The following is a 17,342-nucleotide window of genomic DNA, read 5'->3' on the forward strand; positions in this document are numbered from 1 at the left end:
ATATTGGTCCGAAAACAAGTAAATTCGAGGATCTTAAGTCTGTATACAGTTCGAGGCATAATGATATAGTATTGCCACTATGCAAACTTGTAATAACTAATAGGCCTAGTAATACTTGATTTTCAATCTATAATAATAATAATAATAATAATAATAGTGTAGTTACCAGTAAAGTAAAGTATGTCTTTCTACTTTGGAGCAGGCAAATTTATTCATTACATATTCAAATAATAAAAGTTTAATAAAAAGTGGTGAACTTACTGGCACTCTAAAGCAGGCGAGCCAGTGTGTATGCGTGTCTGTGTGTATGTATATGTATGTATGTATGTGTGTGCGCCCGCGCGCGTGATCATTACCAAAACCTAAACAATCGCACGCGGTTTGTCTCGATTGATATGCAAATGTCAACTTGTGTGCGATATCGGCAGTACAAAGCGACACCTGGTGGGTAATAATGAGAAGAGCGGATCAAGGGAGAAAAGCCGTAATCTACTAAACAATTTTTAAAATAAATGTATTAAATTAATCTCTGAAACAATGGGTATTTGTGGCGATTCGAAGTTCTGGCGGTGGGGGATGGGGGTTTGGGATGGAGAGATATTAATGTCGACACACATACTAAAATTGTATAAGAAGTGGACAAAAACTAATGTATACTCATATAAATCATATGCATATTTCAAACAGAACAAGACTAGACTAGACTTCACCTCTGGATATTTGGGGCGTTTCGAAGTTCGTAGGGGGTAGGTTAATGCCGGCACCTATACTAAAATTGTACAAAATTGAACAAAAACGAATGTAAACTCACATCAACTTCAAAGAGAAAAAATTAGACTAGACTCCCTTTCAATAGCAACCGGTAGTGGATGTTTCAGTCTGTCGGTGTCCCTCTGCAATTTGAGGTGCAATAAACAGTCACTCGGTCTTAATGGTTTAGTCCACGGCATGATTGAATTTAGTACGAAATTCTAGATAATAATAAATTGGATATGACAACTACGAAGCCGATTGATTCGAGAATCTTTTGTGGAAAATTATACATAGTTTTAGGCAATAGTCTGTCGTCAATTGGTGTGTGATCCCCTCCCCCCACTCACCCCCCCAAAAAGCCAACAATACCCCACCTCCCCCCAAAAAAGATTCACTATAGTTGAGCTTGTAAATCGATCATGTTTTAAAGGACGCTAAAAAATAACACATTTACAAACACCGTCTAGACTAGTTTTAGTAGGTCCATCGAATATCCCGACCTAAAGAGGTACAATTTAGTAAATTATAAATCTGATTCTACAAAATTAAGTGCATTCCACAAAATTAATGATGTTGTACACAACTCCATATACCGCATTTCAAAACGGTCGCAGAAATGGCGCCTAGTGAAGATCCGGCCTTTGTTTTTTGAGACAGGAAGTGATAAAAAGAACCCTTCCTTTTTTTTTCTTTTCTTTTTTAAATTATGCCAGGAAGTAATACGTTTTTGGCTGTCTTACACGGCGTTTATTGGAGGCCCGGCGTTTATTTTGTAGCAAAATATTGGAAGCCCAGCGCTTATTAGAGGAAATGCGGCATCTCAACAGTTAAAACAAAACATTTTTCAGTGTGTGTGTGTGTCTATGTGAACGGGTCTGTACGTGCGTGGTTATTTTATGGGTATGGTCCGATACATGCTATACGTCGTAACACATGTCCCCCATCTCTGTTTTAAAGTGTTCATTTGGTTTTGCTTTAATGGAATCAAATGAATCCGTTGTACTGCCTCTGCTTGCTTTTCCTATAAAAGCGCCAAATGAGTGATTCTTAGAATCTACACGGGGCTGTGTTTGAAATGAGTCAAATGAAACAGCTCTAGAATCTACACTGGGCTGTGTTTGAAATGAGTCAAATGAAACGGCTCTAGAATCTACACTGGGCTGTGATTGAAATGCGTCAAACGAAACAGCTCTAGAATCGACACTGGGCTGTGATTGAAATGCGTCAAATGAAACAGCTCTAGAATCTACACTGGGCTGTGTTTGAAATGCGTCAAACGAAACGGCTCTAGACTTTTCACTGGGCTGTGTTTCAAAGGAGTGCATCGAGAACGTGTTGGCCTCCTCACTAGATCTTGCTTCAACTGTGTCAAGCGACAGAACAGCAGGCTCGTCTGATGGCTTTGTGTCGAGCGAGTCAAAAAGACGTGCTTTAGATCCAGCCTTCGTACGATAGTGAGTCTTGGTGTGTCTCTTCAGGTGGTGAGACCTAGAGAACCTCTTCTCGCACATGACGCACCTGTACGGTTTCTCACCCGTGTGCGTGCGGATGTGGATGTGCAGCTGGTACTGCGTTCCGAACCGCTTGTTACACACGTCACACTTGTGGTTCTTTTCACCCGAGTGGCGCTTCACGTGTCTCGACAGGTGGTCGCTTCTCGCGAACGCTTTCATGCATATCTGACAAACGTAGGGCTTCTCTCCAGTGTGGATTCTAACATGATTTCGCAGGTGCTCGGGGTTACCGTAAGCCTTCTCGCAGATGTCACATTTGTACGGCCGCTCTCCAGTGTGAATCCGTCTGTGCATTTTGAGTCGCGAGAAGCGGGTGAATGATCTGCCACACTCAGAACACTGAAACTGTTCAGACGAGTGCTTCTTCATGTGTACTTTAATTCCTCCTTTCTCTGTGACCACCTCATGGCACCAGTCACATGTTACTGTCTCCTCCTTGACGATGTACTGGCCACACTCTATGCACACTCCCAGGCCAGACACACCGATGGAGACGGTCACGTGTTTCACGCACACCTTGTCTAGAGGTATGGGGACTCGGTAGTTAGCATAACCATCAGCATCCTGTACATTCTGCATGTCTGCGGTCATACTGGTTTTCTTGTGGAATATTTTGCCACATTTGCGACAAATATCACTTTCATTTGGAGCCCCAGGAACTAAAACGTGAAAATCGCATTCCTCGCTGGAGTCATCAGGCGGATCATAACAGAATTGAGCTGCCGAACCATCTCCATTATTCATACTGGTGGGTAGTCCTGGTGGATTAGCATTTTGCTTTCGTGAGGCATGAACTGAAGCAAAATGTGGGTCATAACAGAATTCTGATACTAATGCATCTACATTGTTTACAGCAGTGGATGAGGCAGCTGGACTCTGATACTTCCTTTGAGATGAATGAAGTGAGGAAACAGGAGGATCATAAACAAAACGAGGAACTAACCCATCACTAGGATTAACATTGGTAGACTGAGATGCTGACATCAAATTTCTCTTTCTAGAAATGTGGATAGCAGGATTACGCTTTATGCCTGTAAAATAATCACCTTGTATATTAGATTTTACTTCAGATTTGTCCTCATTCTTTAGTACTTCATATTTTGTTTTCTTTCCAGGACCTGAATGATTAATGATAGATGCTACAATGGAACTGCATTCAGACAATGAGCCATATTTAGTAGCACAGTTGGCAGCTGGTCTTCTCTTTGACGTGTTGGGTATCAAAGTTTTTCTGTTCCACATATTCTTTCCTAATGGCTTATTATCTACAGCACTTATATGCAATTCTTTATCAGATTCACCACCTGTGGAAGATGAATCCTCAGAACCATTTGAATGATTTGATGACATTTCTACAGAATCAGGATCTACTTTAGTGCAAGCATGTGACTGACGAGCTTCACTTAAATTGTTACCACAATCCCTCTCATGCTTTCTATAAACTCTTTTTCTAGGAGATCTCTCTTTCAAGGGTACTTCCCTAGCCAATGCAGTATTGTAAGACTTCTGTTCCGAATCTGAGGATCTTGTGGCTCTACAGGTGCTAACACCAGAATTGTCAGTAAAGGAAGCGTTTTGATAATTTTTCCCGCTTCCAGCTTCCTCGTCTTCTTTTCTTGAATCTTTATCATCTTCCACATAAGAATCTTCACTCATGTTTTCCTCATTAGCAGATTCGTCAACAGATAAAAGATTTTCAGATGTTACTTTGCTAAAAGATTTTTTATTCTTCGACACGGATGAGGGTTTTTGAGCTAAAAGTCTTGCATACATAGATTCCATGTAGGAGGACAGATTAGCAGCCCGTCTGGCATACACAGTCTTCCAATCAGGTGGAAATGCTGGAGGTAGTTTGGTATTGGTGGACTTGACATTAGAATTATTGAGATAATCTGCTTCAAAAGAAACAGATTTTGTTTTTTGTGATACATTTTCATCACTTTGGTCTTCAGAGTCTGTTGATAAATTCCCATCGACTGCTGAAGAGACCTGAGAAGCGAGTCTCCTAGGGTCACTAGAATAACTGACTGAGGTAGTATTCACTGTCTGCACGTCAGCATCACCATGACCTGTGGATGTTGAATGGTTCTGTGAAGACGGTTTCTGATTACTGCTGTACAAGTCACGTGACGGCAAAACAGATTGACTGGTTAGACACTGTGAAGCTTGGTCACTTTCGACCAAGTCGGCCTGTGGTTCATTTTTGACTAGAAGAGACACATTTGACCCTTCCTCTGCAGAATGGTCATCAGCATCAAAATGGTTACCTTGTTTCGATTTAATCTGAGCATAACTACTGTGAGAAAATTTCTTATGACAAAATTCACCTTTCTGAACATTTCCATAACCTCTTTTCACAGCTGAAAAATTCCAGTTTGGGCCTTTGTTGGATGAACTCATTTCAGAATATGTACCATCGACATGCGGCTGGAAATGTGAATGCAAGTCATTTCGTGGAGTATTCAGCTGTGACGTTTTTACAGCAGGAGAAGTCGAGTCTGATTCTTCAATTGCAGAATCCTCATCGGAACCGGAGTCGCCAGTGAAAGATTGGTCAGAAACAGTGTTATGTGAAGAAACATTACGCTGAATCACATCACTGTTGGAATACGGCTGTGATCTAACCAATGAAGATGTATGTGGGCTTGGACATTCTTTATGGGTACAAGAACTGCCAGGCTGGTCTTTCTTCAAAGCTTCAGCTTGTGAGATGTCTGGAGTAGAAAATGACACAGTCAGGCCTTGGTCTGTTAGCGAATCACTGTCTGAATCTTCTGCATCTGATGATGAACCATCTCCTGAACTGTCATCTTTAGAAACCAGTTTCTTTGCCAAAAAGTAGTTATTTTCCCTTCTCTGTATTTTGATTATATTCTGAGATGTATCTGAAAATGAGACACTGTCAGTGGTTACTTTCGAATCAGTTCTCCAGGATCGATCCTCTGATGAATTCCCAATCATTTGCTGATCCAATACATTTGGTGGTCCTGTATCCATTTCGCTTAAATGTACCTAATTTAAGAGATGTTAAACAGCCATCATTTTTCTAGTTGTCACTTTAAGCTGCATCAAAGCCACCTGCATTTCCTTTGATAAATGTCAGTCAGTATAATGGTGTGATCTTCTGACTGTAAAGAGAGAAACAATAATATTATAACAGTATTTTCTTTGAACAAATTTATTTGTATGTACATAAAAGTAATTGCAGTCTGTATAACAAAGCATGTTACAATACACAGCACACCACAAAACATGTTACAATACACAGCACAGCACACAACATGTTACAATACACAGCACACCACAAAACATGTTACAATACACAGCACACCACACAACATTTTACAATACACAGCACAGCACACATGTTACAATACACAGCACACCACAAAACATGTTACAATACACAGCACACCACAAAACATGTTACAATACACAGCACACCACAAAACATGTTACAATACACAGCACACCACAAAGCATGTTACAATACACAGCACACCACAAAACATGTTACAATACACAGCACACCACAAAGCATGTTACAATACACAGCACACCACACAACATGTTACAATACACAGCACAACATGTTACAATACACAGCACACCACACAACATGTTACAATACACAGCACACCACACAACATGTTACAATACACAGCACACCACACATGTTACAATACACAGCACACCACACAACATGTTACAATACACAGCACACCACACAACATGTTACAATACACAGCACAACAAAACATGTTACAATACACAGCACACCAAAAAACATGTTACAATACACAGCACACCACAAAGCATGTTACAATACACAGCACACCACACAGCACACCACAAAACATGTTACAATACACAGCACACAACATGTTACAATACACAGCACACCACAAAAGTCAGCCCATATCCATAATTCATTTCTGCAGCCGTAACTTACCTCTACTACCAGTGCAGCAATAATTACTCCGGACACTAATTTTAATTTAACAAGCATTCTGAGGAAACTGCTAATTCCAGACATCAACTATTAATATTTCAAGCCAGCTTTTACATGTATGTAATGTATTTAATCTGAACATCTACCAACTGGTTTCAAATGTTACTGCAGCAGAGGCCAGTGAAGTGTACCAGGGCTGGAAGTATAACATGTGTCACTATGGATGGAATTAATCTCTGTGGTACAGTTCATGAAAAAATAAGATGACATTTTCTAAGGTTGTTGTGAAGCAGATGGCAGCCAATTTCCAAAATGGCCACCAGTCCATCATTAAAATTTGTTATCTCCTTAACTACAACACTTACTGTAAGTAAATTACAGTAATTTACTTAGACATGTGCTCTTGGTGTCAAATCTCAACTTTATGGAGCCACTAAGTTCATTAAAGCTATTTGTAATACTGTTAGGTAATGGGTTGCCAAACATTCAAAGTAGCAGCGTTTTGGGTATAAAAATCTAATAATTTGTGTTTATAGACAATTTTTATATTAAATACTTAGTTTTGATGGTTGATAAGTTTAGATAACACGTTTTAAAGAATTCTAAAACAAAATGTAACCTAAAATTGTAACTGTTTGTCTAAAATGATAAACCAAGATGAGGTACATATGCTATACCATTGATAAAGTCGTTGCTCACAGAGACAATATTGTTGCTGTTATACAATTAGTAGCCCTCACAAGTCACCATGACTATAATACAACCCTCTACATAAACTTTTCCATCTAAGAGCCAGATGGTGCCTATTTGTATTTTTATATAGATAGTATTAAATGTTTTAGTCACCAAATGAAAAATATGGAGAGGGCTGCAATACCAAACAATAAATAAATGAATAATTATTAAAACTCTAGTACGAAAACTCATGAGAGTAATGTATAGAGTGGGTACACTGCTGTACATACTACCATCCTCATATTTACATGCTAGGTATCTTCTGATATACATGTATTCAGTATCAGTTTCTTCTCACTATCAAATGGTGTAACTTGTGTCAGCAGATGCACATACACAAGATAGTCATCTGAAATATCTCTTGCCTAATGCTATGCATGGTTGTCCATTGTCAAGGCATGGTCATTATATGGGCTGGCACTTCCACACCAAGTTGTTCAGCAATACTGGGGAAAATGAAACCTGTTTTATCAGCTTGGGTACCACATAAAGTCAAACCCAGGGGGATTTCAAAATTCATGCACGGGAGTGGTCAGGGCTTCCAGAATTGTTAAAAAATCCACTAGCCATGGAATCGGTGATTTAAAAAATTTACTAGCCATGATTAAAAATTCACAAGCCCTACTTTAAGTAAATATAATTTTACTAATATGAATAATAGGATATGTCACCTAAAGGAGATGGAGCTTAAAAACACTTAAGATTTGAGGGGTGGGAGGGCAGGGTATTCATATTTACAAAATAAGACTTAAATGCAGTATTTGATAACATGTTTTTCACTAGCCATCAGGCATGGCGATAGTAGTTATTTACTAGCCCAACACTGACTATCACTAGCCATGGGAGTGGTGATGTCTTACATGTCATAAACCAGTAGAGGCACCACTGTTGGTGTATCTTAAAGCTGTCTTCATAGTTGGGGTGGGTTTTTTTTTTTTTTTTTTGCAAGCACTTTTTTTTTACTGGCAATGGCACATGGAAGATTGTTCAGCGAAGCGCATTCTGCATTTTCAAATAAGGAAACCAACACATTTTGTGGCCTCCATGTTTTGTTCCAAAAACAATATCCCATGTGTTTCCGAGATTGTGAGGAAATATAATAGTATTTCCTTCACTCTGGTTGTATTATTAGACCAATCCAACAAAATTTAATGTTTATACAGTCAGAGTACAGGGTGAAATATCTAGGTATCAGTCAGAACGGCACAAAAACATGGTGTCTCAGTGATGAACAGGACAAGACAAACAACGATTAAAATAGATGGCAGTAGTAAAGTCAGTATATACTGCAATCACAAATTATGCCGACTCTTGAAATGTGCTACATACTATAGACTGCAGGAAAATGGACATAACACATTGTTACAAACAGTCCAGACAGTGATATTCTTGTATTGCTACTGTCGTCGTAGTACAGTTGGAATAAAGAAAATGTGTGTGTATCTCCTCACATGCAATGAAGGAAGATATGCAAGTCATACCCAATATACATTAGTACATGCTTTATATGACTAGCTAACGAATAAGCAGTACTATATCATGATTTATTTGTGCTGTCTAACTAGATAGGGCCTATGGCACCATGGGCTCTTTCAAGGGTCATGGAAAAAAGCATAATGGTGAGGACAGTTGAAGTTTTAATCATACGGAACCTGGGAACAAAACAATATTGTATTAGGAATCAAATATGGCAGCCACCAGATTTGTTGGGTACGCTGAATGTGTCTTGATTAATAATCTTCAGTGTGACATTGTCAATAAGAATGGTGTTCTTGCACAGAAACAGCCACCAACTGAAGACACCTAGCCATGCATATTGCATTAGTCAATGTCTCTACTGGTTGACACAGTGATAAACCTATGCATTAGAATGCCACCAAGTTTCATTTTGAGAAAATGCTTAAATTACATTTACTAGTATATAACTGATGAAACAAGCTCTATTTGCTTCCATTGATCCAGAACATCCTGGCCATTTTTGTGCTTCAAAGTGCTCATGCCGTGACAATGGACAACCTTTCATAGCAACAAGCAGATACATGTACATAAGGAAATGTCTCCAAGAGGAGGGAAGGAAATGTTTTATTTAACGACGCACTCATCACATTTTATTTACGGTTATATGGCGTCAGACATATGGTTAAGGACCACACAGATATTGAGAGAGGAAAATTGTTATCACCACTTCATGGGCTACTCTTTTCAATTAGCAGCAAGGGATCTTTTAATATGCACCATCCCACAGAAAGGGTAGTACATACCACAGACTTTAATATGCCAGTCATGGTGCACTGGCTGTGTCTCCAAGAGATGCACCAGATGATTCTGTTTTGCGTGCAGATCTACCAACACAAGCTACTTCAGTTGATAGTGAATCTGACAGTGTACTGGAAGATAACTGGTTTGTATACTGATATAGGTACGGAAAGTAGTAGGTTCAACACATAGTGATCATTTTATGCACTGCCCTCATGTTCTATCCTGCTGGAGCTTTGCTAAACATTCAGTCATTCACAGACAGGAAAACACATATCACAGCCTTTAACCAGTTGTGTTGCACTGGTTGGAACGAGAAGATAACCCAATCAGTTGAATGCAAAAAAAGAAAGAAAGAAATGTTTCATTTAACGATGCACTCAACACATTTAATTTACGGTTATATGGCATCAAACATATGATTATAGACCACACAGATAAGGTTATAGACCACACAGATGAGAGAGGAAACCCGCTGTCGCCACTTCATGGGCTACTCTTTTTGATTAGCAGCAAGGGACCTTTTATATGCATTATTTTACAGACAGGGTAGTACATACCGCAGCCTTTGATATACCACCAGTCGTGGTGCACTGGCTGGAACAAGAAATAGCCCAATGGGCCCACCGATGGGGATAGATCCCAGACCGACTGCACATCGAGCTAGTGGTGTACCACTGGGCTACGTCTCGCCACCAGTTGAATGCATCCACTGAGGTGGTCAAATCCTGTGATGCAATCACCTCAGGCGAGCACTCAACCAACTGAGCTAAATCCCGCCCCATTGTAATATGAAGTACATTCTTAAGCTTAGTGATAGTCGATGAGTTATTTTTAAAAATTACATATGGTTTTCCACCAGGAGTGCAAACTGTTTAGCTGTAATGAGGCACTGGATTTCACTTGTGACACAAGTAGGGCGTGTACCAGTTTGGGTCATTTTAAAACAAAGCAGAATTTGTGAAAAATTTAATAGCTAAACCTGTACTGAAATGAGGATTTTTTTAAGGTTTCATGAGCAAAGTTTTCATAAATATATGCAACTCCTGCTTGGGTGTGGTTTGTATGCATGTGAACATTACAAGTCAGAAATGCACTCAAAATCATGCAGTTTGGAGACACATTTTGAAAAGTAAAAACAATTTAACTCAAAATATTTAGAATGAGTTCTCTTTATAATTATGACCATATTAGTAATTTTCTTGAGACTAAAAGTACCTGCATCTTTCTTTATTTTAAAACATAGGTGGCCATTTAGGATGCTAGGGGCTGGCATGGATAAATCTCAATTAAAGATTCACAAATAACTGTGCTCTTCTACCAAATGGATGGACATAATAATTATAACTGCCATCTTGGTATATTATTTTAGACAATCATTTACAATATGCAGCTATGTTCAATTTAGTAATTTTCAAAAAATGCTATCTATACTTATCAACAATCTGAAACCGGACATTTGACATGAAGTTTGCTTTTTCTAAAACATTACAAAATTATTATTAAATTGTCATACCAAAAATACAGCCATTTTAGCCAGCCAATTTGAATAGTTGTTAACCCAATATCTGACACTATTACAAATAATTTACACAAAGATTACATTTCTAAGTTTTGTAGTTCTGAAGATTATGAATACAATTGTATTGATGGACTGGAAGCCACTTTGAAAACCAGTGCCATCTTGTTCGCACCAACTTTAAAAAATGTCATCTTGTGTTACAAAATGTTATACTATCGGCCCCAGTTACTAAAAAATGTCATCTTGTGTTACAAAATGTTATACTATCGGCCCCAGTTACTAAAAAATGTCATCTTGTGTTACAAAATGTTATACTATTGGCCCCTGTTACTAAAAAATGTCATCTTGTGTTACAAAATGTTATACTATCGGCCCCAGTTACTAAAAAATGTCATCTTGTGTTACAAAATGTTATACCATCGGCCCCAGTTACTAAAAAATGTCATCTTGTGTTACAAAATGTTATACTATCGGCCCCAGTTACTAAAAAACCTAGGGCTCTTTTTCAGCCTCTGCTACAGGACTATTATGTGGTTGGTTAAAAATATTAAAAATAATGACAAAATACATGATTACCATGCTACATGTACTGGACAGCATATTTAATCTTTACAATTTTGAAGCAAAGTATTGATATTTACATTCCATGTTATGGCCCAACTTAATTTAATTTAATTTATTTATTTTCACTCCACAATTGAGAACATTTACATCTCAGCTGCACTATATTGCAAAATAACATTGGCAAAATCCAGCCAGAAAGCTTACCATTGAAAAATACAAATTGTTTTTAGTTCTTCCTCAATTGCTAGAAGTGTATATGTAAACCACAATATATATATATACAGTGAAATCTCTCAAAGCCAGACCCTCTGTAAACTGGAATTCCCTCAAAACCGGATGTTTTTCATGGTCCCTTTTAAAATATCTGTACAGAAGAACCTCTCTAAACCAGAAACCTCTTAAAACTGTACATTTTACTTGGTCCCGAGGTTGTCCGATTTCAAGGAGTTTCACTGTAGTTAAATACTGGTAGATAATGTACACAAAGTGTATACATTTTGCCATTGTTTGAAGAGCTTGACCAGGGTGTGCACTTGGTAAGTTTTTTGGACTTGCCATTCGGGAAAATCATGTTAACACTTTAACTTGCCCATGCAAGTTTTGAATTGTCCAAATTTAAAAACAAAAGTTTTTTTTTTAATATAATGTACTTGGTATACACTGTGTAGGTCGGTTTCAATGGGCACACGCAATTTGGCTCTAAAGTATATCAAATGTTTATAAACAGGTAGTTGTTATGCAATTAGCTAGCCAGCTTTTTGTTTTTATTTCTACCCTTCAAATGAATACCGGTACTAAATTGCCAGTAATGCAGCAAAGTTTCCCACGTAAGAGTCAAGAACTGTTTTATCAACCATAAATATTAGCAAATTAAGTCACACATTTCGGTAAGTCAACATAATTACAGCCAGAACTTTAAAAAACAAACAGACTATTCAGTGTTTTATCAAAACATATAGATTTTTATGTTTGCGTATTTATAAAAATGCTAAAAATAATTTTAGGCAATTTATAAAATGGTGTCTTTGACAATCAATGCTAATGGATTACAATTTTTGGAACATGGATATATATTATAACAATTGTCATGTGTTATAAATTTTCTTGTAAATGAATGATCATAATGGTAAAATTGTTTGATTAAGAAACATAATATGCAGTCATACTTTTAATGAATGTAAAAAGAAAAACTCCAAGAAATATTTGTATCTTTTTGTTAAGTATAAGTGTAGACAGTTTTGCAAGAAAGTATTTAGTGTTCGAGATAAGCACTTATTCGTTTGTCATGACAAGTGAAAATCTGCTGGGACAAGCCAAATGTACCTTAGTGGTTGTCCAGTGGACAAGTAAATTTTGAGCAATCAAAAACATTGTCATTGCTCTTGAATAAAACCAACAACTTATTTGGATAAGTAAAACTATTGATGGACAAGAATATTTGTGGATGTACTGGTCCGGTGGACTAGTGAAACATTCCACTTATTTCTATCACTAGTAATACAAGCATGTAACTTGAACAATAACCAGATAATAAATAGCACAGCTGACAACATAAAACCAAACCAATTATAATGATGTTTATTTCCAATTTATGATCTTTCAAAATCATAAAAAAGGCATTAATTGTTTGCGAGTCAATGGTTTAGCCAGTATTTTATGGGGGGGGGGGGGGGGGGATAGGGCCTCCACGAGTCCAAAATATTGGACTTGAGTACTTGAGGGTCAAACTCAACCCTGACCCGAGTACCCAACACTTACTCTATAGATGATAGTGAGACTAAAGAATAAGGTAAAATATATGCAGCTTAATTCCAGCGCTGAACATGAATCATACATTATGCTATTTAATTGCATTTAGAACTGTTTGATACGTTCAGTATTGTGAAGGATGAACGGCCAGATTAAAAAGAGAAACTAGCACATAATCATATGATTATTGTGTAACTTGTATTACTGAATAGTTACTACTGAAGTTAATGCTCTACATTGTCTTACTTGTACAGGTAATCCAGTCCTGTGAATGGACTCGAGTCTTGCTAGACTCGACCCGTGCTCGAGTACTCATGGAGACCCTAATGGGGGGGGAGGGTGGGGGGGGGGGAGGGGGGGGGGAGGTGAAGCATCCACATTGTCTATGAGACTTAATTTTTAGGATGTCTGTGAATGTGATCTATTAAAAAACATGACACTTTAGTAAGTTTATCTATAATAAAACACCACACAAAGTATAGATACAAGCCCGTAGAAAGCAGGGTGGCCGTGGAAGGAGGGATCTGCCCCACGTTTTTTTCATCTAAGATCTGGCTTGTGCCTGCTGCAAGAGATTGTGTGCCCCACACCCCCCCCCCCCCCCCCCCCCCCCCCCCCCCACACACACTTCAGTTATCACAATCTATGCCATGCTCTAAAACAATGATGGAGCAATTTTCAACAACTACATAGAGCTTTGGTTCACTTTTGCTTGATTGGTTTCATTGTAATAATAGTTTAAACTGAATTCCGATAGTCCCAATCAAACACTCCCAATGTAGCTGCATGCTGGTAAACAAAATCGACAAGTGTTCAGACTACTTTTTATTTTAATAGAGTGCTTGGTCCACAAATTTCCCCAGAAAACACGTATTGGTTTGGCTGCATATTACACCAGTCAATTGACTCAATTGAATTATTGTCAAAACTAACTTTTTGGTCGTTTTACAGACATTCTGAAATGATACGATGTAACGAATGTGCAAAATTTCTGTCGCCAGGCGGACGACTGTCGATAAGGTTTTAACTTACCTGACATTGTTTTCATTTGCCTAAGACAACCAACCGTAAAATGCACACCCGGTTGACAAGATGGCACAGATTGGTGTCCTGACATTGTTTTCATTTGCCTAAGACAACCGTAAAATGCACACCCGGTTGACAAGATGGCACAGATTGGTGTCCTGACATTGTTTTCATTTGCCTAAGACAACCGTAAAATGCACACCCGGTTGACAAGATGGCACAGATTGGTGTCCTGACATTGTTTTCATTTGCCTAAGACAACCGTAAAATGCACACCCGGTTGACAAGATGGCACAGACTGGTGTCCTGACATTGTTTTCATTTGCCTAAGACAACCGTAACATGCACACCAGGTTGACAAGATGGCACAGACTGGTGTCCTGACATTGTTTTCATTTGCCTAAGACAACCGTAAAATGCACACCCGGTTGACAAGATGGCACAGATTGGTGTCCTGACATTGTTTTCATTTGCCTAAGACAACCGTAAAATGCACACCCGGTTGACAAGATGGCACAGATTGGTGTCCTGACATTGTTTTCATTTGCCTAAGACAACCGTAACATGCACACCAGGTTGACAAGATGGCACAGACTGGTGTCCTGACATTGTTTTCATTTGCCTAAGACAACCGTAAAATGCACACCCGGTTGACAAGATGGCACAGATTGGTGTCCTGACATTGTTTTCATTTGCCTAAGACAACCGTAAAATGCACACCCGGTTGACAAGATGGCACAGATTGGTGGCCTGACATTGTTTGCATGACAGACCCTAGTTTTAAACATTACAACATATTTTTCAATATTAATAAAGCCATTTTTGATAATTTAAATTAAACTACTTACATTTTATTACTTAGAATATTAATTCATGTACACCTGACATGGTTCTGGTCATCCAAGTTTTAGCAATACCCCAAAATCCACTTTTAATAATTTTAAAAATGTTATAACCGTGGACAAATGTGTGTTGCAGGTTCGTAGATTAGTTAAACTTAGTTATAATTTTCCAGGGCTTCTAGATTATGGTAGCCTCACTCCCATGGATAGTGATATTCAATGTTGGTCTGAAGATAGTAAATAACTACTATTGCCATGCTCGACGGCTAGTGGAAAAATAGTTGTCAAATGTTGTATTTAAGTCTATTTTGTAAATATGAATACCCTGCCCCCCCCCCCCATCTTAGTGTTTTTAATCTCTCTTCTTCTTTAGGTAACATCTGATTATTACTATTAGTAAAACTGTATTAAGTAAATTATCGCTAGTGAATTTTTAATTGTGGATAGTAAATTTTTGAAATCACTGATCCCATGGCTAGTGGATTTTGTAAACATTTTAGAAGCCCTACATTTTCACTCACTTAAACTAGGGTTTGCACCTTTAAACGGTAATGGGGTGTAACTCATAACCCTGCATGATACCATGACCAGGACAGAACATGGGTGATGTACCTGCTGACATTTTAATTTGAAATGTACAGTTATATAGAGTGAATTAATGTTACAAAGCTACATTTTACTAATTAATTTCATTAATAGTTTTTCACTATGGTTGATCATGTATCAAAAGCTTTCTCAAAAGCCTATGAAAACTCAGGGCTTCTAGATTATGGTAACCCCACTCCCATTGCTAGTGATATATAATACTGGGCTAGTAAATAACTACTATTGCCATGCCTGATGGCTAGTGAAACATTTTTGTCAAATGTTGCAGTTGTCTATTTTGTAAATATAAATATCCTACCCTCAACCCCCAACGTTAGTGTATTTAATCACTCTCTCTCTCGGTGACAATGACATATCTGATTTTTTACTATGATTTAGTAAAATTGTATTTTAAACTTCAAGTAAAGTTGGGCTAGTGAATTTTTATCCGTGGCTAGTAAATATTAAAAATCACTAGGCTAGTGGATTTTATAAAAATTCTTGATGCCCTAAAACTGCATAAACAGGTTGGCTAACATAGAGATATATTTGTACTAGTTAGTAACTAAGTAAGTACTACAAATTTGTGAGGTTTTTCTTCACAGTTCGGGATCATTTTCATAACCAATAAAGTTCAGACAGATAAGTATCTAAAATTTATATGAAACTTTACAAACTGCTAAAACCATTAACTTTATGAAGTAATTTTTTTCTTCTTCTTAAAATTACTGATATTGATATCGGGTCCACTTGACTAGAAATTTAATAATAATGGAGGACGATGAATTAACATTTGGTGCATGTCACATGACCTCACCTGCTAAACTTTCATGATTTTTATGCCCCGTTTTTTTTCTTCAATTATTATATTCGATTTGCAAACAGTATGCTGCATTTTTGCAACACCTGCAATTAAAAAGGAAGGACTTTCCTTTAGCACTGTCACTAACCCTATTTATGATAAGTATTTTTGATGTTCTTTATATGTGACATTGCCAAAGGAAAGTCCTACTATATTCTTTCCGTAAATATTGTATATATTCATAACTACTATTTGGGGTATTGAATAAGCAATATCAAGTGCTAGAGTCTGGATTCGAACTCCAGACCATTGGGACTGTAGCCGAGCACTGTATCCACTTGGCCACGCAGTGGATCAACAAGTGAGACTGCATTTTAATACTTTTAAATCTCATAGCGTGTATTTTGACAGAATGAACCGAGTGTTTACGGAATAAAACAAACCTTTAGTCCCATAATGCCTCATTGTGTCGTCTGTGCTATATTTCTACCAAAAGCACCAATTAAAGCACCGTATTGGAGGAAATTTTACAAAGAATAGTCAAAATGTCTAAATTTTCAAAGGCAAAATGTAGTGATACTGGATTATGAAATATAAAGATTATGTTGCTTTTATAGAACAAAATGTTTAAAATGGTATTGTATATAACTAAGCCTGACCCTAACCCTAAACTTACACTAATTCAGAAAGACTTCCAAACGTTTCCAGTATGCATGCTAATACTATCACTAATCCCAAGTCTAAACTTAAGCCTGGATGAACTGAATACTGGAACGTTCGGAAGTCTTGCCGGTAATTCCTTTATAATTGTTTGGGTCTGTTTTGGTTCCCTTTTATGTTTTAAAATTGACATTGGGCGTGTTGCAAATAGCATCGGTCACCCACAAAGCATTATTAAAACAGATGGCAAATATCTATCATAGGTAATAACCAGTTTTGCTATAGCATGAAAAGATTAATTGTGTACCTTTCCCGCACATTAATTATTCATTACTGTGGATGTGGCCAGTATTTTGACGACGTTTGTTCACTTCGACAACTT

The 17,342-nt window shown here is 37.7% G+C and overlaps 1 protein-coding gene across 1 annotated transcript in view; it reads right to left on the bottom strand.

Annotated features, from left to right (window-relative positions):
- Positions 1 to 1,143: 1,143 nt before the first annotated feature.
- LOC121373319 overlaps positions 1,144 to 17,342 on the bottom strand; it is a 16,217-nt gene continuing 18 nt past the window's right edge. The window contains exons 1-2 of the mRNA XM_041499886.1: positions 17,268 to 17,342; positions 1,144 to 5,395 (exon numbers count right to left, since the gene is read on the bottom strand). The exon at positions 17,268 to 17,342 is cut by the window's right edge and continues 18 nt beyond it. Coding sequence (XP_041355820.1) covers positions 1,671 to 5,264 — 3,594 coding nt within the window. The 5' untranslated portion in view covers positions 5,265 to 5,395; positions 17,268 to 17,342 and the 3' untranslated portion in view covers positions 1,144 to 1,670. The remainder of the gene's footprint in view (positions 5,396 to 17,267) is intronic.

The sequence above is a fragment of the Gigantopelta aegis genome, chromosome 5 (assembly GCF_016097555.1).
Source record: "Gigantopelta aegis isolate Gae_Host chromosome 5, Gae_host_genome, whole genome shotgun sequence".
NCBI classification, from domain to species: Eukaryota; Metazoa; Mollusca; class Gastropoda; order Neomphalida; family Peltospiridae; genus Gigantopelta; species Gigantopelta aegis.